Below are 26,542 nucleotides of genomic sequence, written 5' to 3' on the forward strand. Positions count from 1 at the left end.
TTGTGCTTGTCTATGCAGAATACAAGTCAATTTTCAAATGTAGAGGAATTTCATCTAGACTCTAGAGTAAAAACATTTATGTAAATGTAGAATACACATTTACATTTATGCATTTGGAAGATACTTATACAAGCTATACATTTTATGTGTGTACCCTGATCCTACTGTATGTGCTGCTAATCTACAATAGTGCTCTATCAAGCTACAAGAATGCTCAAGGAAAGCACACTCTTGCTTTATGTATCGACGGTTTCATCGGACGCATGTGCGGTCATGCGATTGTGTGTCTGGTCAGAATTTTCCTTCCGGTTGCTGTTTGTTAATTGGTCTGACTAGTTGCTAAACTGAACTCTTAAACAAATACCTCGTCAAAAACAACAAATGTTTGGTTTCCGAGGTAATCTATGTGTTGTTTATTTTGCTTGTTATATAAATAAACTACTATAAAAGGACAGCGGTTTGTTTTATTATTAGCGAAGTTTACAGGAAGTTACGTGATGACCACGAAAGCCGCTTGTTTATGTTGTTACTGCTGATTCACACTGTTAAAAAAATCCGTAAATTTAGGGGTCCCTTTACCGTGAATTTGCTACGGATTCGCTCCGTTTTGCGAAATACGGAAAGTGTGCTGTTGCGCAAGGCAGTATGGGTAGATTTTTCTCCCCCAGCCAGAATTTTCCGACGCCATTACACTCAGCGCGGTCAGTGCCAGCCTGAAGTTCTGCGAGTCACGTGGAAAGTTGTAAACAGGTTGGTTGTGTGTAATGAGAATAGGAATGGAGTGCCACCTCTCAAACAAAATATATTAAGTTTAACACATGATAATCACGTTTTTGTTCATTTCATCAAATTATTAGTTGGTTAATTTTGTCTCGAAGGTTTCTAACAGCATTCCAACCGGCGCTATACAGGCCAGGGTAGTGGCTCGCAGCTGAGCACGGGACCTTTGCTGCTGCTAGCTGCGTTAGCATTGGCATGTCGGCTGCGCTTCCTATGTACCAGGTACGTCAAAAGCCCATTTTTTGTTCCCCCTCATACATTAAGTTGGTCTCGATAGGCAGTTGGTAGTCGTGTGTGTGTTTCATGTCGACATCTGAATGTGTGTGTTTCGCGTATTTTGAAGCGTGAGTGGACGTTTGCTGCTAGCTGCGCTAGCATTAGCCCGCCGCATGCGCTTCATAAGTACGTCAAAAGCCAATTTTTTATTCCTCGTACATGAAATTTGGTCTCGATAGTCAGTTGGTAGCCGTGTTTATTTCATGTCGACATCTGAATATGTGCGTTTCGCGTAATTTTGAAGCGTGAGTGGACGTTTGCTGCTAGCTCCGCTAGCATTAGCCCGCCGCCTGCGCTTCGTAAGTAGGTCAAAAGCAAATTTTTTGTTCCTCGTACATGAAATTTGGTCTCGATAGTCAGTTGGTAGCCGTGTGTGTTTCATTGTAACATTTGAATGTGTGCGTTTTGCGTTATTTTGAAGCGTGGGTGGACGATGGCCCGTTTGCCCAGCTAATGTTAGCCCATACGTTTTGTGTATGTAAATTAGCCACGTGTGTGTGTATGTAAATTAGCCACGTGTGTGTGTATTGTTTTAGCTCGCTGTGTTACGTTACCATACTACTGAGAATGGCAATAATTAAAAGGGGTGATGATTAAGTAGAATCAGATTTCCCCTGTGTATTATAGGACTTTCCATTCCCTAAAGTGAAACAAGCAGTGAGGAAAACATTGCTGCCCAAAGAGAGTGGCCCATGCAGCCCAAAGCAGATTGCTCATTTGAAGGTATCTGAAAAGTGAATGTGCTTCACTGTGCTGATCTGAATTTATTGTTTTCATATTGATTCTGTTCTGATTCTGTTCTGATTCTGTCCATCCTTCACTTGGCAAATTTAATCTCTTAAACATGTTGACAAGAAAGCAATGCCATCGCTTAGTAGTGATCAGATGGATACACTGATGGCTAAACTGGAGGAATTAGGAGTTCTCTCTGTAGATGACCTGAGCCTTGTTGACCCGGAGGACATTAAAGACACTCTGCCATTTATTCAGTGCAAAAGATTCGTCAGAGCTGTCAAAGCATTGGAATCAGGTGAGTTTTTGCCCCTCTGTTTTAATGCAAGTTTTCTGAGACTAAAAAGGTTTATTCAAAAAATGCAAAAAAAGGTTGCCATCAGCTGTACATGGTGAAAAAGAAGTACACTTCCATAGTCTACTTAAAAGGCTTTATTTTCATGCACTAATTTTGTACTTAATATACTAAAAATTCTTCTTTAGTACTTCTTAAGATAATCTTAAGAACATCCAAGTGTACTTCACTGTGCTATTTTGAGACACCATAAATATGAACTAAAATGTGCTAAAAATGTATTAAAAAATGTATTTAGGTACCACTTGTAGCAAACTTAAACGCATCTTTGTTTGAAATTTGGGTTCAAGTTTAATACAAGTGTTAAATGAGTACATTTTTTAATACAGAGATAGTATGTTAAAAGTGCATTTTAGTTCAAATTTATGGTGTCTCAAAATAGCACAGTGAAGTACACTTAGATAATCTTAAGAACATCTTAAGAAGCACTAAAGATGAACTTTTAGTTTATTAAGTACAAAATTAGTGTGCGAAAATAAAGCACTTTAAGTATATTATGAAAGTGTACTACTTTTTCACCTGGGTACCCTATAATTGGTTTTCATAATTAGGTCCATTTGTATTCCTGGTGGACCCATACTGGACATTAAGGACCAATGTATTAATTGATTCGTAACAATCGTGATGTGTTTAATTTATGGAGATGTGTGTCATGTCATCCATAGATTCACAAGCTCCACCGCAGTTTACCAGGCCTGGCCCCTCATCAACACCTGAGCCACATAGGTTTCAGCTGCCTTCAACACCACCTGAGACAGCCAACTCCCCATCCCAAGACACATATTCTGTTCCATGGCACAAATTTCCCTCAAAAGTCATGGATGACTTGCGTGAAAAGAAGTACATAATGGGGAAAGACAGACGAGAGATGGTTCGGATCGTCGCTGAAGATTACCTCCACAAACACCCAGGAAGACCTGGTAGACAAAAGCTGAGGGAACTCGCCAGTATGATTGTAGGACAATATCCTGCCTCCTTCAAGCTGACAGAGCCGTTTGGAAACAAACCTTTTGCAAAAGATGGTTCTGAAACTCTATTTCGTCAGCTGGAACACAGAATTGAAAATATGAAGAGGCCACAAAGCTCACTGAAGAGGCGAGCAGGGGGTGAAAATTCAACAAAGAAAAGGCCCAGGAATTCAGATCAGTATGGATGTGTGGCGTGGGATCCAATCATTGAGGGGACTGTGTGTAGAGAAGACCTGCTGTCTAAACGAGATGACTTGAAACGTGCCTTTCAAACCCAGGATCTTCAGGTGGGTCTGCAATCATCCATTATTTTCTTGTGTTGTAAGGACACGTGAAATTGTAGGACACATTGTGAAATTGTAGATCGTCTGACATCACTACGCCCATAGTCTATTGAAATTTATATCCTGTTTTATTATTTTAATTGGTTAGTTTGAATAACTGTTCGACTGTTTGACTAACTGCCTTATATCTTAAGGAGTCATCTGTTAGAAAATTGATGACCGAAACATATCCCATTCAGCGTGAAATCCTCAACGATGCTGATACCTTTATTGGCGTTGTAAAGGAGGAGTGGCCGTTCCTGTTTGAAGTTCCTCACCTGTTTGATCATGCATCTAAACTCCTTGGCTTCTCTGTACAAAACAAGCTGGCACAGGTGTGTTGTTACTGTTATTATTATGATTGTGCTGTGCTGCTCCATATGGAGAGAATTTTGTCTTTATTAATCAATCAAAAAAAAGATTTGCAACCAAAAAGAGAGTTGAGACCAAAAAAAAGATAAACTGGCAATCAATCAAATAGAATAAATTGGATGAACAATCAAATAGAATAGATTTGAGACCAAAAATCAGGAAGTGGCAACCAAAAAAGCAGAACATTTGAGATCAAAACAGAACAGGTTGCAATAAAAAAGGAAATAATTCGAATTTTGTTTTTTTGTGTTCAAATTTCTCTCCATAGCTGCATTTATTTGGAGACCAAACAAAAATGAGTGTTAGTCTTATGTACCTGTACAAAATTAACACCTTGAACCTTGAACAGGAACTTTCCAAAAAAGAAAAGGGGATCAATGACTTCCTTGACTCAAAAGGGATGAAGACGGGCGAAGGTCCAATACAGCTCATCTGTGGCATTGCAAAATACTTCAAGGAAGACTCTTACAAACTCTTCGACAAAAAAGAGGTAGATGTTGTAAATTTTAAACTATGTGCAAGATAATTATTTGCATCCAGTGGTGAACCAAGTAACCAATCACAGTATATGAAGTATAGATTCCCCTAATTGTGCTGCTAATATTCTCTATAAACTCTCTCTCTATAAACTATTTACATTAATGTCTGTGCTTAATGGCTACCTCTGTCTTATGAAGACACTAGCAGATAGTCAATTTGCCAGCAGGTTTGTGTGCACTAGAAACATTAATTCATGTGTTATGTCTGTCACCAAAACAGATCTCTGCAGATCCTGAAGTCGAACTCCCAGTGACCCCATGCATCCTAGTCAGAGGTTTGTAGTTAAATATTTTTTGTATCTCAGCGAGCTGTTTTATAAGCTGTTGTTTTGTCGTATTTATCAAAGAAATGTTTTCCTTGCCTTAAAATATAGGATTTTTTTTACATGGTGCTCAGAATTGTTATTTTTTTTCTTTATCTTTTTTTTATATGTGTTAAAGGTGACCAGCAATTCAAGATTGCTCTTGATGGGTTACTTGTCAATGACCACATCACCTCTCCCATTGTGGCTTTGAGCTACGTCTTCTCCATGTTTTATGTCTGCAACATCCAATACCCACCGGAGATGGCTTTTACTCTCGAATTCATGCAAAGGTAAGCACTCATTGTTTGGAAATACTTTGTAAATGTGACTTTTCCATGCCTTTCTGCATCCGACCTGCTTTTTGTCAATCTACACCAAACCCCTTTGTCTGAGATGTACAGGCTCAAAATGTGTCGCCACATGCTGTGAGCTTTTAGATCAGCTGTTATTTGCTTATGATCCCCCTGAATATGGATTTGTTCGTAGATTTTGTAGCTTCCCGTTGAAGACTATTGTTGGAATAAATGTTTCATATTTTTTAAAATGGCAGGTAACATGCTTTTTGCTTTACATGGTGTCCGAGGTCAATCAAAAACAAAACAAACATAACATGATTCTAGTTGGAAAATTGAGCAAAAACATATTTTTCTTGGAATGGATTCTTGAGACAAAATTCGTTTGAGCTATCTCTTTAAAACCATTAGCACCTGAGACCAGGTTATGTCAGTGGTGGTCAAACCTTTTCATGTCAAAGACACACAAACTGAAATGTATTTGGCTGCAGACTCAAACCTAAAAATATGTTGTTCCAGGGACCCCCTCCAGAAGTAAAGTCTAAACATATTCATTTAAAAAATAATACATGCTGGATTCATGCCCAAATGTTAATACTTTGATTAGGGGTGTGACGAGACTCTTAATCCATGAGACGAGACGAAACACGAGATTGGGTTCACGAGAACGAGACGATATTTTTAAAACTTTTTAAGAAAGCCTCAATGATAAAATAAATGAATAAGAAACTGAAATCACATTATTTTTAAATGTTTTAACTAATCAAGGACTGGCCTTAACAATTATTTTGCTAACTGATAATGAAGTGATTTGTTATTTTGGGGTAATAAAAATAGACCCAAGTGAGCAGTAGCATTTAAAATTATTAAATAATATTAAATTATTAAATAATAACGAAGATGCAATAATAATTGGTTCAAATAAAGTATTAAAACCAAGTTACATTAAACAACATTAAAGGTGCAGTGTGTAATTTTTAGAAGGATCTCTTGACAGAAATGCAAAATAATATACAAAACTAAATTATCAGGGGTGTTTAAAGACATCTAATAATGAACCGTTATGTGTTTATTGCCTTAGAGTTAGATGTTTTATCTACATACACAGAGGGTCCCCTTACATGGAAGCCGCCATTTTGTGCAGCCATGTTTCTATAGAAGCCCTTAACGGACAAACTTTTTTACTAAGTTGTCTCCAACGATGACATGTTTGTCCGGTGGCGGCTACTGTAGCTTCTCTATGTGTTTCAAAATCAAGAGGTGAGCAGTGGACTGAGCCGTTGGTTGCAATTCACAACCTCACCACTAGATGCCGCTAAAATTTACACACTGCACCTTTAACAAACACATTACATTTGTGCCCTACAAATAAAAAGCATTATGTATGTATTATAACAAATGCCTGCCGACATTAAATCATGTACACTCTGTGTGAGGGTTAATCTGCTGAGACTTCTCATCTGACACTGATTAACATACAAACATAACGCGTCTCAGACTTCACACGAGTTCCCAAACGAACAGTATTGAAAACCCAAACAAAAAAGCAAACGCAGTAAAAGACAAATATAATGCATGCGCTATAAAAGGGTCAAACAGAAAGCTGCATCCCCCGGAGGTCGCATTTGCAGGCTGCATACGTCATCAAGGTTCATTTCAGATCATTAACTGAGCATTACATTCGCAAGTCGTGAGCATATTACAAGAATTTGCGATTAACTAAATAATTAGTAAACTTTATAATTGTTAATAGTCTCTAATCCCTGCAATATCCCTGCACACATGTTGAGGTTGCATGCTGTCATGTCTTGGTGATAAGCAGACTTCTCGCCCTTGCAAACATTTCTTTATATGCGCAGTGTGAATGCATGTGTCTTGAAAAGACAAAGGAAGAGATAAGCTTAGCCACTGGCACCAGCACCACAATAACATTGGGTACTAGACAGATGGTCAACTAGAATGATAGAGAGGTTCACACATAGGGGCATATTGAAGAAAACAAATGTATGATTTTATAGAACTGTTCCACTCCTGTCAAGCCACACAACACGTGCAAACTTTGTCTGCATCTCACTATTCTTATTATTTTTTCTCAGAGTTTTCTTTGGGATCAATCCTGAGCGAGGCTCCAAGGCAGAGAAGAAAGGGAAGAAACAGCACTTCATACTTCCACAGGTGTGCAAGCTGGTTTCTCAGCTGAAGGAATTTGAATGCCAGCAGAAGGACTCTGAGTGGGCCATTTGAGCTGTTCTCAAAGCTCAGAAAATACCTTTTTGGACTGTATGTACAATTTTTATAGTATTATGTGAGTTCAGATGTTTTAACTAGATGCCCACAACACACATGCTGCAGTTTCAAATCCCCCATGTTAAGGGGGAGGGAAGGTGGGCGATATTTGTCATTCCAGGTAGAGCTTTGCCTTTGTCTGTTTTACAGAAATCTCTTTATGGCATGTTGCACAGAGTCATCCTTATAAGGTTATGATTGTTATTGCTGCTGCACTGATGTTTTATAGAAAATTTATATAATGTAATACTTCTAATGTTCTACTTGTTTTTTGTAGAAAGGTCAGACACTGGTTGCAGAGCTCTGCCTGTCGGTGTGATATGTGGAGTTGGAGGTGTAGGTTTCTGCATCCTCCTGGAGGGGGCTCCTCATTTTGCACTGACAGGTGAGACAGCAACAGCAATGCTGGCAGTTTTATTGTTATTTATTGTTATTTTGTCAATGTCTTTAACAAATCCATTTGTTATTAATGCCTGTCAGCCTGTGGGTGCTAAAAAGTTGCTAGATTTGGCAGCTCCCTGTTAAAGGACATGGCTGTAGTTCTTTAAGAGAACAGCTGGTTTATGTATGTAAAATTGCTCTGAATGTGAAGGTGATGTTCTGAATGTTTTAGTGGTTGTAATGTAAATATTGCAATACATTCACTACAAAAAGTGCAATCACTTTAAAGCATCAGCAGCTGTTAAAATAAATAAAGAATTGTTGTGATTCTACATTTGTGCTTTATTGATGATAAACGGTATAGAGAACTGTACGGAAATAAAAAATTTAGGATTTGTGTCCGTAAATGGTACGGATTGAGTACTTTAATAATACGGAATATTCCATTTTAGGTTTGATGGAAGTGTCAGTAAATGGTTAAGAAAAAGACAGGTAAATCTACGGAAATATCTGTTATAGGGTTTACGTAATTGTCCGTACAATAACGGAAAAATGTACGGAAAATACGGAATTTTCCATTTTAGGTTTGACGGAAATGTCCGTAAATGGTAAAGAAAAAGACCAGTAAATCTACAGAAATATCCGTTTTAAGGTTTACGGAAGTGCCCGTACAATAATGGAAAAAGTGCTGGTAATTAATTACCAGCACTTTTTCCGTTTTTTAACGGAACTTTTTTTAACAGTGCAGATATATTGCATTTCTTGGACAATTGGTTATTTTGCATTGACAAAAGCACTATTTTGTTCATCATAATTTATGGTATTTAGACTTTGTTAGTTGTAAAACAATAAGATTCTACATTCATTTAACTTCAAAAGATCCACCCGGTTTGTAGATTTTTGGTATTTGTAATTTATTCACTTTTAATAGGCTTCATGGGATAGAAAAGTGCCCAGTTAATGCATACTGAGATTTTTTTTACAATACTGAGGTTTGAAAATGCTATTCGCAGACAAATTTTCACCTATTATATAGTAGGAAAGAAGGAGTTTTGATTGCAAGGTACGCAAAATACCAACACAATCTCATGCCACTCATATGTATTTTACTAGATAGCTTTATTTGTCTGTGGATGACCAATATGTTTTTTTATAGCCGATATTAAAAAAGCAATGTGGTCGATTGTCCAATATAAAGCCGATATTTAACATATACAATTATAGTAACTGAAAAACATAAAAACAATTATTAAAGCTAAATTGACATTGATTTTGCATAATATTTATGCAATATTCTATTAATTTAAAAAAAAATTGTAATGAGGTAAATACTGCTTCTTATTAATCCAGGAAAAGATTGTAGATAACATAGGCAATTAATGGCAAAACCAGTATTTAATTCCTTCCTTAATATTAATAAATAAATTGCATAAAGTTGCTTTACTCATTATAAAGTTGTTTCAATTAAAGTTTAAAAAATATTACTAGACCAAAAAAGATTAATGTGTGTTCTTGCGGTGCTTAGGTGTTGATAATAAAAATATGTCCAAATATCGGCAGATGCAGCAGCAAACAAAAATGGACAAAGAAAAGGGTTTTCTGAAAGGAAAATTCATATACAAAACAATGGCTGGTGTAAGCATACACTTTAAAGCATGTATTTTTGTCCACACCCATGTTGATTAGAGCGGCCATTCCCAAACTGTGGTCCGCGGACCACTAGTGGTCCGTGAGGGTACTGCAGGTGGTCCGTGAAAAGGCAAAATAAGAATATTTATATTTTAATATACAAACTCGTTCATATTTTGGGCGAACGTGTACTGCTGCCTAATAAACGTTACTGTGAACTCATTCATTCTGGTGCCTGTGAACGGCACGCTCTCTCAGTTTAACGTCGTTCAATAGGGTGCCAGATCTGTATATTCTTCCAGGCGAAAACCCGACTAAAACACACTGTAAACAGGCCTTAATGTGTAGCGGAAAAAACACCCAATCTGGCAACACCGCTCTGTGTTCACCAGTCACGCTGCATGCGTCATCACAACAACACAGACGCTTCTGAAATTCCTGCCGCGGAACTCAAATAGTTTAACATTAAATAACATCATATTTGTCCTAAATCGTTAACGATTAACATAGGCTGCTAACGCATATTCCGGATCTTGATATAGACTTTGAACTCACGCTATTTAACGTGCACGTGTGGTGTGCAATACCTGCGAGTTGTCAAACACGCAATGCCTCGCAGCGCTTCTCGCCCGGGGTGCGACCCCCACCCAGCTAGCCTTTCAAGGTATGTGTAAGCAAATACAAAAATTAAAAGACAGTCAATGCTAATGTAAAAGCTGGTTGAATAAGGATTTAAAGTTGGACATGAAGATGAAATCTGACGCATTTAGCTTCAGTGTTAAAACTGATCAAATAATTGCTGTTTGGTGGTTCTATATGGGCTATAATGGCAATCATTTAAAAAAATTATATGGGAAAAAATAACTATAAATTAGTTCATTTTTGGAACTGTGACCTAGTTTAACATTTTCAAATATGAACTATGAACTGAACTAGTTCATTTTAAAATTTGTGATCTGTGAACTAAACTAGTTCATGTAGAAAGTGAACTTTCCCAACACTAAGAATATGTATATAAATAATTATGATATAAGGTTAAGAAACATGTTGTACTGATGCGATGACCAGTTATAGTTTTAGTGCTAGTAAGACTATTTAGATGTGCAGATTAATTCAGGACTTTGTGTAGACATATTTTATAATAAGTATTATGAGGTGGTCCGCGAAAATTCTTGATTACAAATAGTGGTCCACACACACAAAAAGTTTGAAAACCCCTGGATTAGAGTATTAAAAATCTGCAATTAATTTGTGATTAATCGCAAGTTAACTCATGACAATCATGCGATTAATCTAGATTAAATATTTTAATCGATTGACATCCCTAAAAAATATGTGAGAATTAAATTAAAAACACAAAAAAATCTTTGCGAGTGTAAGTGATACAATAGGACAACATGTACGTAAGAGCCTACTGGTTAAATTGTACTTATTTAAAGTACATTAAAGTAAATTGTGCTAGTACGTCATGGTGGGTAAATATATTATTTGTACTTATGCATTTGGCAGACGTTTTATCCACAGCAATTTACGGTGCATTACAAGCTTTACATTTTCATCAGTACTTGAGTTCCTTGGGTTCAAACATGACCTTTTGTACTGTATACGCAATGCCCTACCACTGAGCTTTACAGGAACACATGAACATATGGGTCACAATGAAGGCATGGCGACTATAGCATGTCTGTATTGTATGCAAGCTGACCCACACATACAGTACTATGCCATTTAACAGTTGATAAGATGATAATTATATTAATTTAGTACGGTTTCGAATCCAGAGTGAAACGATTTGGGTTGTCCAGTTAATATGAAGTAGTCCTGCCTGAAATTTGATTCATACCTCTATTGACAGAGTTTTAAAGCAATCATATACCTTGTTCTTTAGTTTTTGACAAGGTTTACAAGTCTGCGTGCTGTATTTACTTCCAACAGAAAATGTTGTCTGTCCCAGTTAAAAACAGCATAGCTGTGCTCTTGTATAGCTGTTAGTTCAAAGAGCTACTCTCAGCAAATGACTCACATGGGCTTGGCCTGCTTCTCCTCTCAGCACACTGCACCAATCAATGTCTCTCTCTCTTTCTGTCTGCCGTTCTGTCTCTATAGCTCGGTCTCATATCTCTCTCCCTGTGCGGACATTCTCAATGAGTTTAAGCGGATAGAAAAATCAACAGCAGTTAGCCAGCACATCCAAAGGAAGAACCTGACATAAAATCTCTACCGGGATCCAAAGCATGAAAAACTGCTGTGATGAGAAGAGAAAGAGACAAAAATAAAAAGACAAAATCAATGGAGTTGATAGAGCTACCATGAGTTACAGCATGCTGGGGAGTAAGCTGTAAGTGATGTTGATGTTGTACATGATACAACATGAAGTGTTTTTTGGCTAAATTTTCTGGATAAAACTCAACATGAGAGAGCAATGTGAACATAGACCTACTGGTTGAATGTGTTTTTTTTTTTTAGGTGGCAGAAGTGTTTTTGAAGTGTTGCCATTGTGTGACTTTCATATTTTACATTTAAAACACTAAATATTACAATATTCAATGGCTATACAGTCATATGCAAAGGGTTTGGGCGCCCCTGTCAATTTCCATGATTTTCATTTATAAATATTTGGGTGTTTGAAAATGTGCAATGTGCATCAAAACGAAATTAGACAGGTGCATAAATTTGGGCACCCCAACAGAAAAATCGCATCAATATTTTGTAGAGGCTCCTTTAGTAGAAATAACAGCCTCTAGACGCTTCCTATAGCCTGTAATAAGTGTCTGGATTAATGTATTTTGGACAATTCATTAAAAAAAATAAACATCTCCAGTTCCTGTTTCAAAATCACCCGACAGACGTTCAATGATATTCAGGTCTGGGGACTGGGATGGCCAATCCAGAACATATCAGCATGTATAAATGCCCGAGTAGATTTTGAGCATAGTTTTGGGTCGTTGTCTTGTTGAAATATCCAGTCCCGGTGTAACTTCAACTTTGTGACTGATTCCTCACCATTATTCTCAAGAATCTGCTGATATTGAGTGGAATCCATGCGACTCTCAACTTTAACCAGATTCCCAGTACCGGCACTGGCCACATAGCCCCACAGCATGATGGAACCCCCACCAAATTTTACTGTGGGTACTAGTTAGTTTTTTCTTGGAAAGCTGTGTTCTTTTGCCCCATGCACAACGCCCCTTGTTATAACCAAACATCTCAATCTTTGTTTCATCAGTCCACAGCACCTTTTGCATCAAAGTGTGCTGAATTGTTGAATGATGCACAATGACACCATCTGCAGCAAGTTAATGTTGTAGGTCTGTGGAGGTGGTCTATGGACCATTCTCACCATCCTTCGCCTTAGCCTCTCCTATATTTTACGTAGCCTGCCACTTCTGGCCTTAACAAGAACTGTGCCTGTGGTCTTCCATTTCCTCACGGTGTTCCTCACAGTGGACACTGACAGATTATATCTCTGCAATAACTTTTTGTAGTCTTCCCCTAAACCATAATCTTAAACAATCTTTGTTTTCAGGTCTTTTAAGAGTTGCTTTGAGGCCTCCATGTTGCCACTCCGAGTCAAAGAGAACAACAACTTGCAATTGGCCACCTTAAATATCTTTTCTCATGATTGGATGCAGTATGAAGTTCAAGGCTTAATAAGTTCACCAAACCAATTGTGTGTTCCAATTAATCAGTGCTAAGTTACAGGTATTCAAATCAACAAAATGACAACGGTGCCCAAATTTATGCACCTGTCTAATTTTGTTTTGATGCATATTGCACATTTTCTGCAAATCTAATAAACCTCACTTCACTACTGAAATATTACTGTCCTACTGTTATTTGATAGATCAAAATGAAATTGCTGATCCAAACACCCAAATATTTATAAGTGAAAATCATGGAAAATGTCAGGGGTGCCCAAACCTGTGCATACGACTGTATATACAGTATACATTATATGCAGAGGCTGAGCGGAGGAAATAGATACTGATTGAAACATTAGTTTAGATCAAATTTAATTACCACCGTTTATCTTTGTAAAATTAAATGATAAATTCAATAATGAGGAATCACATATCAGTAGTATGGAAATAATAGAAGGCTAACCAATTCAGTGATGACGACAAAATGCTGACATTACTGTGTACTGTGAACATAAAAAGCATTGTATTGTTATCCATAATAAGAGAACTCATAAGACATAATTGATATTCCTCCATTTTTCTAATTTCTGTTCTATTTGTACTTATTATTTTTACAGAGTTCAAAGCGCATGCTGTCATTCTGAACTGCACACAATATTTTTGATTCCCTGAATTTAACCCTACTTTCAGCCTGCCAAATATAATATCAACACACAAGATCTGGACCAAATATTATAAAAATCTTGTCATAACTGTGCTAAGCCACAGCTAAACTTGAAAATCATAGCCAACTAAAATGTCAGATTAACCTGTTTGCTAAAGCAATAAGGTTTAAAATAGCTCCTGTTTCCCACATCAATTCACAATTTTATAAATATTATGTTATGATCAAAATACCTCAGCTTAGATTTTTGTCACAAAGCTTTAGAGGATCCATAGTGAATTTAAAACATCCTACACTGAAGAAGATGCTCAGATTCCTGCTACAACAATTACTACATGTGGCAATCTGCCAAAAATTTGTTTCATGAGCGATGAAATCACACTTGTCATTTCAGCATGTCTTTAAAATGTGCACATTTATTTAGTGATTTTAACTTGGCAGAAATACAGTACAGTAGCTCCACGGGGTCTAAGAGGATGACATCATGGTTACTGTGGTGCCTCAACCTGACAGGTTGAAAAATTAGTTTTTATCGAGGTGCTATAATTCCCTGCTGCTAGGACACTACATTAGGTCAAATCCGCTTGCTGTGTCCCTATGAAGCGAGATGTGCTGTGCTGAGTGACAATAGGTAGAAAACAGAAGCCACATTCAATGGTGAAAACAAAAGGAAATGAGAAAGGACAGACATTATGACACAACCGGCATTTGCTGAGATGTTAATTCTAGTATCACCAAACCATGGAAAATCTTTTTTTGTCCTCCCACCCTGCAAACTGCTTCTATCTATCTCTCACACCCTTACATGAACAAAATATGCAATGTACACACAAACGAACACTATAATTTTAAGGGCAGAATAGACTAATACGGCAGTTGAGCCAATGTGGATGAACATTGCACGGATGAAGGATCAAGAAACAACGTTAATGGTTGTATTGTGCAAATGTTAGTGTGTGTTAATGGGTTCGTGCCACGTGCTGGTCAACAGGATGGGGCGTCCCCTCTGTGTGGAGAGGGAATCTGTTTGCTCAAACTGTTGCCTGGCAACCTGACGTCATAAGCAGCAAGATGATGAGCTGAACGCTGTTATGTGTCTGGGTGCATAGGTGTACATGAGGGGATTTCACAATAATGACACACTTTTACAGGTTTGCATATAAAATTAAAATAGATGCATTGCGCACTCTTAAAAATAAAGGTTCATAAATGCTTCATTATCGGGCTGTATGGTTCCTTAAAGAACCTTTTATGGCATTGCTGTGAAGAACCATTTTACCACCTTTATTTTTTTAATAACGGTGCAGTCTCAGGGGGATGCAAACTTTCAAAGCTCTCTCTGAAATACCATAACAACACTCTTAATTTCTACAAACAAACATCTGTGACCTTTCTACAGAATGTGTGACCACATCAACACCCCAAGCTATTTTAACCTGATAACTCTACTGTAAACATCCATTATAATCGGCAACATAGACTACTGCATTTCCATTGTAAACACATTTAATGTTTGTGTCTCACAAGCAAACATGTCTCCTAACCACGTGGATGCCATAAATTTAACCCATAAACCACACAGAAAAAAATTTAATGTCTGTACACAGCCCATAAACCAAGTCATATTCTTTTTATTATTGCAAAAACAATACCAAATATGTAGAACAGTACTAAAATGAAAATGCAATCTGAATGTGTCCTATATGCCTGTAAACCAAGCTAATGGATGATATCAGTGACAGTTCATACCATGATTCACGGTCTAATATATTTATATCTCCTCCCGTCTTCTTAATATCCCATCTGATGCTCAAAATTGAGATGTTAGTCTTGGAAAAAAGTTTACATACTTAAAGGAGACATTTCACAAGACTTTTTTAAAGATGGAAAATATATATTTGGTGTCCCCAGAGTATGTGTGTGAAGTTTTAGCTCAAAATACTATATAGATCATTTATTATAACACCTTAAAATAGTAATTGGTAGGTGTGAGCAAAAATGTGCTGTTTTGTGTGTCCTTTAAAATGCAAATGAGCTGATCTCTGCACTAAATGGCAGTGACGTGATTGGATAGTGCAGATTAATGTGCAAAATTATCCCCCTCTGACATCATAAGGGGAGCCAAATTTCAATGACCTCTCTTTTTTTTCACATGTTCGCAGAAAATGGTTTACCAAAACTAAGTTAATGGGTTGTTCTTTTTCACATTTTCTAGGTTGATGGAAGCACAAGGGACTCAATTATAGCACTTAAACATGGAAAAAGATTTTCATGATATGTGATTTAATATAGCTTGAAATACCAAAGGTGAACATCTCAAATGTAAGGCAAAGTTGTAACTAAATCATGAAGCTGCACATAAGAGACAATTCATTCATGCTGTTATATAGGGACTGCAATAAACTTAAAAAAAAAAAAATTGAAATTAAAGTAAAATCCTTAATTGAAATCAAATTTGCAGCATTTTATAAATACTGTAGGGTCACATATCAACATCAAAATCCCAGCCTGATCTCATGAGAATTTACAAGTTGACTAATTTGTATAAATTTATATGAAGGGAGTCGTACAAAAAATAAAATTTTCATAAAAACAATTACACAACCTCCCACGTCACTGGGGCAAAAGCAAATAATATAAAAATGTACGAATGTGGTCATACGAATTAAAACAAAGTAGCCACCTCGTAAAATATGTACACATTGCCATGATATTGTGTTGAAAATTCTCATAAAAATACTGTGAAATTTATTCTTCACATAAATTACTAATCATCAGTTCTGAATTCAACTTAATGCTTAATGATTTCTAACCCTGTGTCTATTAAGCAAATCCGCACATTTCTGCACTATTATGATGTAAACTTGACGTACAAGCCGGATTAGACACAGATCAGTCATGTCATTTCCTGCAGATCAGACTGTATTAGGATCTGGACTGTGGCACATAACATGTGGTCAAGCAAAAGGCTTGTTCAGTGAAAGCTGATCTTACCAAAGGGTTATATCACCTGTAGGCCCATTATACAGTATGAGCCTCATTATTCTCTTTTTCTGTCTAGCGGTGAAGAAATGCATGTACCTTTTTCCATTTACTTCTCTGTCTCCAACTGACACTCCTATTATGCTCCAGCCATGTAGTATTTATAACGTTCCCTCACATCTCATCCTCTGTAGCCAACTACATTACATCTTTTGCCCTATCTCTCTCGTTACCACTTCCCCCAAACAGCCGGTTCGGTCCATGATCTATCTCTTTTCATTTAAAATTTATGTGACTATCCTCTTACATTCACATCCATACTTTCTGGTTTTTCCAGATCTATCATTAAAATCTATGTAGCACAGCAATAGCTTTAGTAAGTCTGTTTCTCTCTACCAAGTTTTGTAAGACTATATAGGGAATGTGTGAAAGATTTGCCTGTGCTATTGTAGGCATACAGTTTCAGTATAGAGAGAGATGCAAAAATTTGACTCATGATTGAAATCAGATTTCACAGATCTAAAAGCAGTGTAGAGAAACATCATCTTCAGTAACCTCAACAATCTACATTTAAGCTTTGAATAAAACTACAGTGTGAGCATTTTTGGGTTTTGGGATTGGGCTATCCAGAACAATTTTATGACATTTTATAAAATACATAATTTTTATCAACCGACAAGAAAACTATTATTATCAGGATGACGACTTTTTTCAAGGGCGCTTGATGCGAAGTTTGTCACAAAATGTATGTAGCCCATCCTGTGTGTGGTTTGTAATTTTAAAATATGTGTTCTGCGTCGAGTAGATCCTGTGTGCATCACGTGTCTTGCATAAGTGCCTGCTGCAGATGAGTCTAAAGGGTTTATGATAAAAAGACGCTTGTGTTTGCCAGATACTCGCATAATCTCATCAGAGTTTACTGTTTAGGGAGTGTCTTGCGTGTATTTTGTGAACGTGAGCGTCTCTTTTATCCTTAACGGTTTTGACGCGAGTGCAGCAGGCACTTATTTTGGCAAAACACGTGATGCACATGGTTAACATGACGCAACAAACACATATTTTGAAAACACAAGCAAAAAACATGACACTCCGAACACATATTTTGAATTTCCGCCCCTCAGATGAGCAGTCACGAGCCGCCACTGTTAAAAACTCTCTTCAAAACCTGCCATGAACTTTAAATGTTTCATTAACAATCGCAAACTGTAAACTAATCATATTCTTTGCAGAATAGATATTTTGGGGAGTGAATTGGACATAATTCACAAATACAATGAAATAAAAAAAATCGCAAAAGACAATTCAGCTGCTGTGGAAATCTGTATTATGGTGGGGGTTTAGTGTTGGACTTTCACTCATTCATTTTTTATCATATACAAATGTTTTTGTATGATTCATACTGTACAATTCATATGGAACTGGCACCTCATAAACAGTAAAATTTTCCTGTGAGATTAGGTTGGTTACAGCAATCTTAAATAACCGTTATATTCAGTAACCTGTACACTGTTCTATTTTGCTATTGCTTGTCTTGTCTTCTAACCAATTGAAAGTCATAAATGTGGCCCATAAACTACACAGTGACAGAGTTTAGCCCTTCTATATTTTCTGTCTATAAACTAAGTCATATTTTATATAGCAAGACATATCTCATGTTACACTGGATTTGTGTAACATTGTTATTTAGAAATATATGCAATAGTAAAGAACTCAAAACTAAAATTGAATTATTCAGTTTTCACTGTGTCATTTTACAACAGCATTAAGAAATGTCCTTATCTGTACTGCTGTGCATCTACTCAAGACTTTACTATTAAAGATAAACCCAGTAGAGTAGCCTATCTTCAATTGTGTATTTTTAACTTTAAATTTGTTTAGTGAATTGAGTTGAAACCAACATGATCTCTCAGAAAGTCGTGTTGTAGTCACGCAAAATGTTATTAATTTATTTGTGTCCATGGCATGGAATTCAGCTTTTTTCGTGCCTTGAGCACAAATGTTTTTTTCGCGACACTCGCACAGATTTATATAAATATTTTTTCGTCATATTCTGTGGCATGACTTTCTTTTTTGTTTTTTATGTTTTATTTTCTCCTCCCCCCCCCCCTATTTTTAAATCATTGTCGCTTGGGTTTGAGGTTAGATTTGGGGTTTGGGTTAGGTTGTACTTATATGTATTGGTTTCTACATATTTTTCTTCCGCTTTTAAAACTATTCTCGCCTGGAGTTGGGGTTTGGGTTAGGATGTCAAAAAATGTAACAGAAAGTGATTCTAACCCCAACCCCAAGCGACAATGGTAAGAAAATAGGAAAAAACTATGAGAAAACAATACATAAAATGAAACGAAAAAGAAAGTCATGCCACAGACACAAGAAACTATTTATAGAAATTTGTGCGAGTGTCACGAAAAGGACATTTGTGCTTAAAGGGATAGTTCGGCAAAAATGATATTAAACCCATGATTTACTCACCCCCAAGCTGTCCGAGTTGCATATGTCCATCGTTTTTCAGACAAACACATTTTCGGATATTTTAGAAAATGTTTAAGATCTTTCAGTTGATTAAATTTAATGTTATGGGGTCCACAACCTTCAAGTCCAAAAAAAGTGCGTCCATCCTTCACAAATTAAATCCAAACGGCTCCAGGATGATAAACAAAGGTCTTCTGAGGGTAATCCGCGCGGTGTTGTTTTAGAAATATCCATATTTAAAACTTTATTAACGAAAATAAATACCTTCCGGTAGCGCCGCCAACTTAGACTCCTCTGTATTCAGGAAAGAGTATTAGCGTAGTGTACGCACTTTTCTTAGTGACGTATGACAAATTCGGAGGGCGGGGGCACAGAGCAGCAGCAGAGTAGCCTCCGTAGGCTGCATAAGCTCTCATCCTGAATGCGGACGCGACTAAGATGGCGGCGCTACCGGAAGGTAGTTATTAACATTAATAAAGTTTTAAATATGGATATTTCTATAACAACACTGCGTGGATTACCCTCAGAAGGCCTTTGTTTATCATCCTGGAGCCGTTTGGATTTATTTTGTGGAGGATGGACGCACTTTTTTTGGACTTGAAGGTCGTGGACCCCGTAACATTACATTTAATAAACTGAAAGATCTAAAACATTTTCTAAAATATCCGAAAATGTGTTTGTCTGAAAAACGATGAACATATGCAACTTGGACAGCTTGGGGGTGAGTAAATCATGGGTTTAATATCATTTTTGGCCGAACTGTCCCTTTAAGGCATGAAAAAAAGCTGAATTTCGTCCCATGGACACAAATAAATGAATATAATTTTGCATGACTATAACACGACTTTCTGTGAGATCAGTCTGGTTGAAACGGATGAAACCTGCTTCTGGACTGCGCTAGCTGGCTATTTCGCCAAATGAATTTTGTTGTGTAGTGAAAGGTCACTCAGGAGCAATCTGATGGCAGCATTAAATGTTTACACACACAAAAGCAGATCACATGTTTTTCATCTGTATATAAGTTCATGTTAAAAGTTGTTGTGTCATTGAAGCATTGCAAAGTAGCAGTTTTGTTTTACTGTATAATGTAATGCTAAACAGCACTACTGCGTAAATCTTTTTGTATGGTCTCATAATGTAGATTTCTTTCCTTTTAAAGGAACTGCATGTGTAAATGCATTAACCGAAATGTCAAGTCACTCTGCAGGGTTTTCCTATTCCTTATATGAGTATGACCACTGCATTTGACCACTGTTGCTCTTGAGCCACAGTGTGGAACAACACAGCCAAATTAGGATACTAATTCAACAGGGATACAGAAAGAGAAAGATCACCCTCCTCTATCAGGGCCAGCGGACAGCACACACATAGAGTTTTATACAAATGACAGAGTGATTGGTGAAGATAAGTGGGTCAAAAAGTGGCAAGCTAAGAAGAAATGAGAGGGGCACAGAACCACCAAAAATCCAGCTTTCATAAACAATATCATTATACAATTAAATAAAACATCCGTGGCACGTCTGGCCCACGGTCCAGTCAGGGTGAACCACTATATTGCCATATGCACTCTTTGCTACTCATCAGACCGATTTCGTACACACAGCTGTGTGACACAGTTTGAAGTATGATAAGACATTGTGTAATATTTTTGTCTCAACTTCTCTACAGACAGTCTTTGTGGTCTGGCATGCAGTTTGCAGAAAGGGCTATGACCAGTGGATGTGTGTGGCAGCAAAAGATGACATATTATCAGACTGTAGGCTGGTGTGGAGCTGATAATGGCCAGGAACTGGGACACTCACTGTGTGCTGTACAATAACTACCAGTCATGTGCTTACTGTATGCTGCAAAACAATATTTTCTTTATCAAAATGTTTGCCTTGGTTTTCAGTAAAATTAGTTTTTTTATTGACACAAAAGTCTCCAAACTCTAAAGTTAAAAAAAAACTATAACAGCAACGACTGAAACATGTGGTGAAACTACGGCTGTTTCGGTAGTAACAGGGGGACGTCAGTTTTCCACAATTCTGTACAATGGCCAATGTATGCTTAAAATTAAAAAAACTAATTGTATTGAGAAAATGTATGTCAAAGGGGTAAGATTGACTGTCGACTTAACTGTATTACTGACATACCGGTAATCTTTATTTCCTAGCAGTAATGCATTAAAAAACACACTACACTCTAAAACACACAGTGCTAAATAGCACTAAAAGTGGTTCTTGGCTTGTAATCATAGGGGAACCATTTTTAGTGCACCTATGTAGAACCATTTGGGGGTGATATAGCAACACTATAGCACCACATATGGTTCTACACCGGTGCTACACAGGTACTTTATCTGTGCTATATGGAACTTAAAATGGTTCCTCTATGATTACGAGCCAAGAACCACTTTTAGTGCTATTTAGCACCGCTTTATAGTGTACAGAAACAAGAAGTGCTGGAGCAAATCAAAAAGAAGCAAAATATATCTCACATACAGTTCTAGATCATTTAAGTTAAGCAGAAATGCAGTTTGATATCATGCATTGAGAATAGATCTTCCTCTGTGTCTGTGTGCGTACTGCTGTCTGACTGAGATGCTGTTTGGGTAAAGATGAGTTTTCCCCTATTGATTTCAATAAAACAGAATAAGTGTAGCATATCCCAGCCTAAAAAGCATACAGAAGCATTTAGCCAAACTGAATGCAGTGTTCATTTCTTTTCTGCTAAGCCTATTTAACAGTGGCGCCAGGTGACTTATTTTTCGAGGGTGCTCGATGTGAAGTTCGTCACAACATGTATGTAGCCTGTCATGTGTGGGGTTCGTAATTGCAAAATGTGATCCTATGTGCATCACATGTCTTGTCAAAATAAGTGCCTGTTGCAGACAGGTCTAAAGGGTTTATGATAATAGAGATGCTCGCGTTTGCCAGATACTCGCATAATCTCATGCGTAACAGAGTTTACTGTTAAGAGAGTGTCTTGCGTGTATTTTGTGAATGACGCGTGTGCAGCAGGCACTTATTTTGACAAAACACCTGATGCACATGGTTCACATGACACAACAAACATATTTTGAAAACTCAAGCAACACACATGACACTCCGAACACTTTGAATTAGCGCCCCTCGGATGAGCAGTCACGAGCCGCCACTGGTATTTACAATAATTTACTTACACAAACTGCTTTAAAGAGTTTTCTTTTCCCATGTCAAACAGTGAAACTCTAACAGCAGTCAACCGCAAAGTAAAGTAGTTTCATGATCTCCATACATGTAATTACATTACATTACAACTGCATTTTACCACCTGTACATTAGTACAGCATGTGATTAAAAAACACTGAGTTTTAGCATAATATCCTTAATGGACCAAAAAAATTTACTGTAATAGCTGGTGAAACAGTACAGAGAAAGAGATTGGCATGCACTGCTAAAATTAAACAATGCTTATGGGCATGTACAGTACAGTATGAAACATAAAGTACTGTAGCCTACATAGATGTTTCTATAAGTGGGCAAAAAGAAGAAGGCATAAGAACTTTACAAATTTGCTTTTTAAGGGGTGTGACTGTGAACCAGAAGGGCAAAAGCAACATTTTGGGTAAAATTTCGCAGACAGGGTCACATAGTTGAAACTATGCTTACAGTATACAGTAATGCAACATACAATTACATGTTTATATGCTTTACTATATCTAAATGGGATAAAAGAAACCACAACAAATTCCTTTTTGCTTTTACAATGCTGTAAGTTGAAAGATGCAAAATAGAGAATAAAATAAATGTAGCTTTTTTGCCATTCCTTAAGTGACTCTCATGCGCTCTCACCCCCTTTTCTCTTGGGGCCGACATGCTCAAAAAATCCTGGGAGTATTTACAGAGGGGTTGGAAGTCATGGCAACAGGAAGGTTTGTTTTAAAATTGCAATGTAATGACATGGAAAAGTCAGGCAAGACCTGCTCTGATTCCCAGATAAAGCCTGTCTACTGAACAATATCCACAAAGTACTGCCAAGACGACGATCAATCGATCAATCAATCAATCACACTGAATGTCTGAACAATAGACAAGTAGATAAAGAGTTAAACTATGCACTTTAGATATCTATACATTTCTATACTATATACATAATACTTTATATATTTCAATAATTCAGAATTAATGCAAATATAAGGTAACACTTTATTTAACAATGTCTTTGTTACATATAACAGTAAATTATGCATAATCACATGCAACTAAGCCTAAACCAAATCCATAACCCTTACCCTATCCACCTTATTTTCGAACATAGAAGTATGTGATGTGATGTAGTTCCTTTTCTGTGCGAGACTTCTGATTAAAAACTGTTATGGTAAATATTTACACCCGCCATGTAGTAGGAGTATGAAATTAAAGAAGTGGCCTTATATATCTAATTATTTCGTGTTGTTGCTTGTAGTTGACGGGTCTTTGATATGCAACTATAAAAGCACAGACGCGTACCAGTATCTGCACAGTGGGAAAGTCCATTGAGTGTTTGTACATGAAATAGAATAGAATAATTTGTGTTTTTACCTTTTTCATGCATATGTTTAAAATGTCCCAACTGTCCCCCTGGAGTGAGTTTTTATAAACAGCATTTTTATGTGACTATTATAATATTTGAATTTCTATGGGGACACTTCACATGAATGTGGCGCTCCCTCCTGAGAGTCAGCAGCAATATCTTTCTCATTCAACACATTATGCAGGGAACTACACTAACCTTTTCCACTGGTGGCACTTGCGCTACCAACTTTTTCAGTTACTGGCGCAAAATATGATTTGGTCGCACATATTTTTTTTTCAAGTTATATTAAGGCGCTCTGGATAATAATGAACAATAATGAAACTGTATTGCATACAGATATGCTTTTTATTTTACTTGCCATCTTTTAAACCACATGCCGCCTTGTTTTCTTAAACGTTGCAGTGTTTCCCACAGATCTGAAATTTACTTGGTGGTGGTAGCCGGTGAAAAGGGCAATTATTACCCACTGACAAATAATGGTCTACTATACATGTGATGTAGAACTAATAATGTGTGACACAACACAATACTTTGATTCATTGAAAATTAATATTAATTTCACATTATATTTCATCAATCTAACCACCCCAAACTTTCTTTGCCATTAACAAAGCTGACACTGTTTGTCAAAGCACCACGAAAACACTTACTGTTTTTGCACTGATATATGAAGCAATTAGACCCCTTTTATCAAACTCAATATAATACAATACTATGTATACTATAGCCTATATAGACAGTGCAGGTCTATAGATTATAAATGTGACTGATGTTATGACTGATGTTATAATGGTAATAATTTCTATTAGATAGGCACTTTTACTGCTTTTGCTCTATCTTTCTATTTCTCTCTTGCCGATTTAAAAAGCTTAATCCACTCATTATTTCAGATTTAAAAGTGTACTTGCTGTCCCGGGGACAGACTTTACATTGCTTTGCTCGTTCAGTGCATTTGGCTTGACATTAGCATTGCTTTTTGCTACAATCTCTGTCCAAACTTAATATGGATATGGTTTTAGAAAATATATGGTTAATTAATAATAAGATTATTAAAAAAATGTGAGAAAGAAAATGCAGCGCGTGGTCGTAACAAGAACCATCGCCATAGAAACCGGAGGCACGCTGAATCTGCACTCGAGCTTTAGCGCGGTAGCGCTCATGGACGTTTTCCGATCGACTCGGGTTATAAACACAATATTAATCAGACTTGGGACCCAAATTAATTATACTAGGACCTAACCGCACCCGATTGACCATTTAAAATATAAACCCGGAACCATACGGGTCCCGCGTCCTCAGTGAAGAAAGACCTCTGCTCAAGTTCAGAAACAAGGAAGACACTGCGCTTGCGTCGCGTCCCATCCAATTCATTGAGAAACAGCTGAGCACGCAAACGCACACTGATAGGGAGAGACACGACGTGCTTTCACGCAAAATGAAGCCAACGTGTTGATGGCTCAGAGCACGTTATAAAACGTATTCTTAAGATCCACATTTCTGTTTTAATAAATGCTCATAGTAAATCATAGCACATTGTCTAAAACATTAGGTAGCACATTTGCGACCCATTACAAATTAGGGTCGCAACGGCAGTTCAAAAGGTCGCATATGCGACCATTTTGGTCGCAGTGTAGCTCCCTGTTATGAGTTATTTGATAAGTACAAACCACAATTAACATATTAATTACATTTAATTCGTTTTTATTTTCATTTTGTGTTAAATATGCATGTATGTATTATATTATATTACATCACATCACACTAAAGGGAGACATGACCTAATTTAGGAAATCATTTTCTTTTAATTTAAAACATAACAAAAATAAATGCAAAACATTAAGAATGGTTATAAACATGAACTAATAAGAAGTTTATGTCATATATATTCTGTACTGTAATTCGTTTGGAAAAAACATTTTGTAGTAATATAAATTTACAATAAGCATTTTTTTACTGGATGATGTGTGGATACAGACCACTGGTGTGGGCATGCACCACATCCACATTGAGCTCTGGATTATGGTCAAAATAAATGTTTTGTAGAGATTTACTGCGTACACAAATTATGCCAGTCTTCTTGGATTTCATAAACAATAACTAGGCAGTCAAAATGGCACACTCATGTCCAGTTGGGGCCGGTGACATCTCTTCTGATGGGCGTGGATCCAAAATATGTGTGTTCGGACGGAGTGTCATGTGTGTTTCTTGTATTTTGACAAGAAACGCCATGCACATACGTCAGTGGTTCTTAAACTTTTTCAGCGTGCGGCCCCCCTTTTGTATGACGCATTCCTTTGCGGCCCCCCCAAAAAATGTATGGCAAGAAACTGTTTTAAAACTCAACTTTTGATTAAACAAAACATATTAAATGATACAAAGTAGTGCTGTTGGTTAGTAGTCTTAATTTTTTTTAGGTTTAATTGCACAGAATTAATGATAAATTAATATATTTTATAAAATGTCATAAAACTGGGGCCCCTCTGGCACCATCTCGCGGCCCCCAGTTTGAGAACCACTGACATACGTTAACATGACATGTCAAACACATATTTTGAAATAACAAGCCACACGGGCTAAATACATGTTGTGACGAGCTTCCCATCATGCACCCTCGAAAAAGAAGTCACCGGCCGTCACTGCTCGTGTCACTCGCAATACAACTACCGTAAGCTTTAATGACTTACCAGAAGTCTTACACAAAAGAGCTCAAAGATGGGGGCGCCCACATTTAGGTCAAAAATAAGGTAGACAGTAAGTACATGTTGTTAATTAATAATACTTTATTAGGTAAAGTCAACAAAATTTAACTTAAAACTGTTTTTATAAATACTTATATGTGTGCTTTATTACTATGTTTTAATTTACGTTCCCATATAATATTTAATCCACGACAGATACTTGTTTCTTCCTAGGAAAAGATTACAACAATTAGCAACTCGGCCCAACTTCCAACGATCCAATCAGTTCTCGATGGAGAAATCCCGCCCTCCATTTTTTTTTCTAAT

The 26,542-nt window shown here is 37.0% G+C and overlaps 2 protein-coding genes across 7 annotated transcripts in view; one reads left to right on the forward strand and one right to left on the reverse strand.

Annotated features, from left to right (window-relative positions):
* The window catches only part of dgkg (diacylglycerol kinase, gamma), a 145,144-nt gene that overhangs the window by 100,935 nt on the left and 17,667 nt on the right, over positions 1–26,542 (reverse strand). The window lies entirely within an intron of this gene.
* Positions 644–7,865, forward strand: LOC135733150 (uncharacterized). Of its 4 annotated transcripts, XM_065251455.2 has the most exons (10): positions 644–750; positions 879–1,002; positions 1,684–1,779; positions 1,912–2,086; positions 2,809–3,398; positions 3,590–3,769; positions 4,156–4,296; positions 4,566–4,620; positions 4,787–4,940; positions 7,040–7,865. In XM_065251455.2, the coding sequence occupies exons 2-10, from the start codon at positions 976–978 to the stop codon at positions 7,185–7,187; spliced, it is 1,566 nt and encodes a 521-aa protein (XP_065107527.1). In that variant the 5' UTR covers positions 644–750; positions 879–975; the 3' UTR covers positions 7,188–7,865. The 4 variants fall into 4 exon arrangements, with proteins under 4 accessions (XP_065107527.1, XP_073668039.1, XP_065107528.1 ...); XM_065251456.2 differs by having other exon boundaries at positions 704–1,002; positions 1,916–2,086; XM_073811938.1 differs by lacking the exon at positions 7,040–7,865 and having other exon boundaries at positions 698–1,002; positions 4,566–4,616; positions 4,785–4,923.

This window comes from Paramisgurnus dabryanus, chromosome 15 (genome assembly GCF_030506205.2).
Source record: "Paramisgurnus dabryanus chromosome 15, PD_genome_1.1, whole genome shotgun sequence".
Classification (NCBI taxonomy): domain Eukaryota; kingdom Metazoa; phylum Chordata; class Actinopteri; order Cypriniformes; family Cobitidae; genus Paramisgurnus; species Paramisgurnus dabryanus.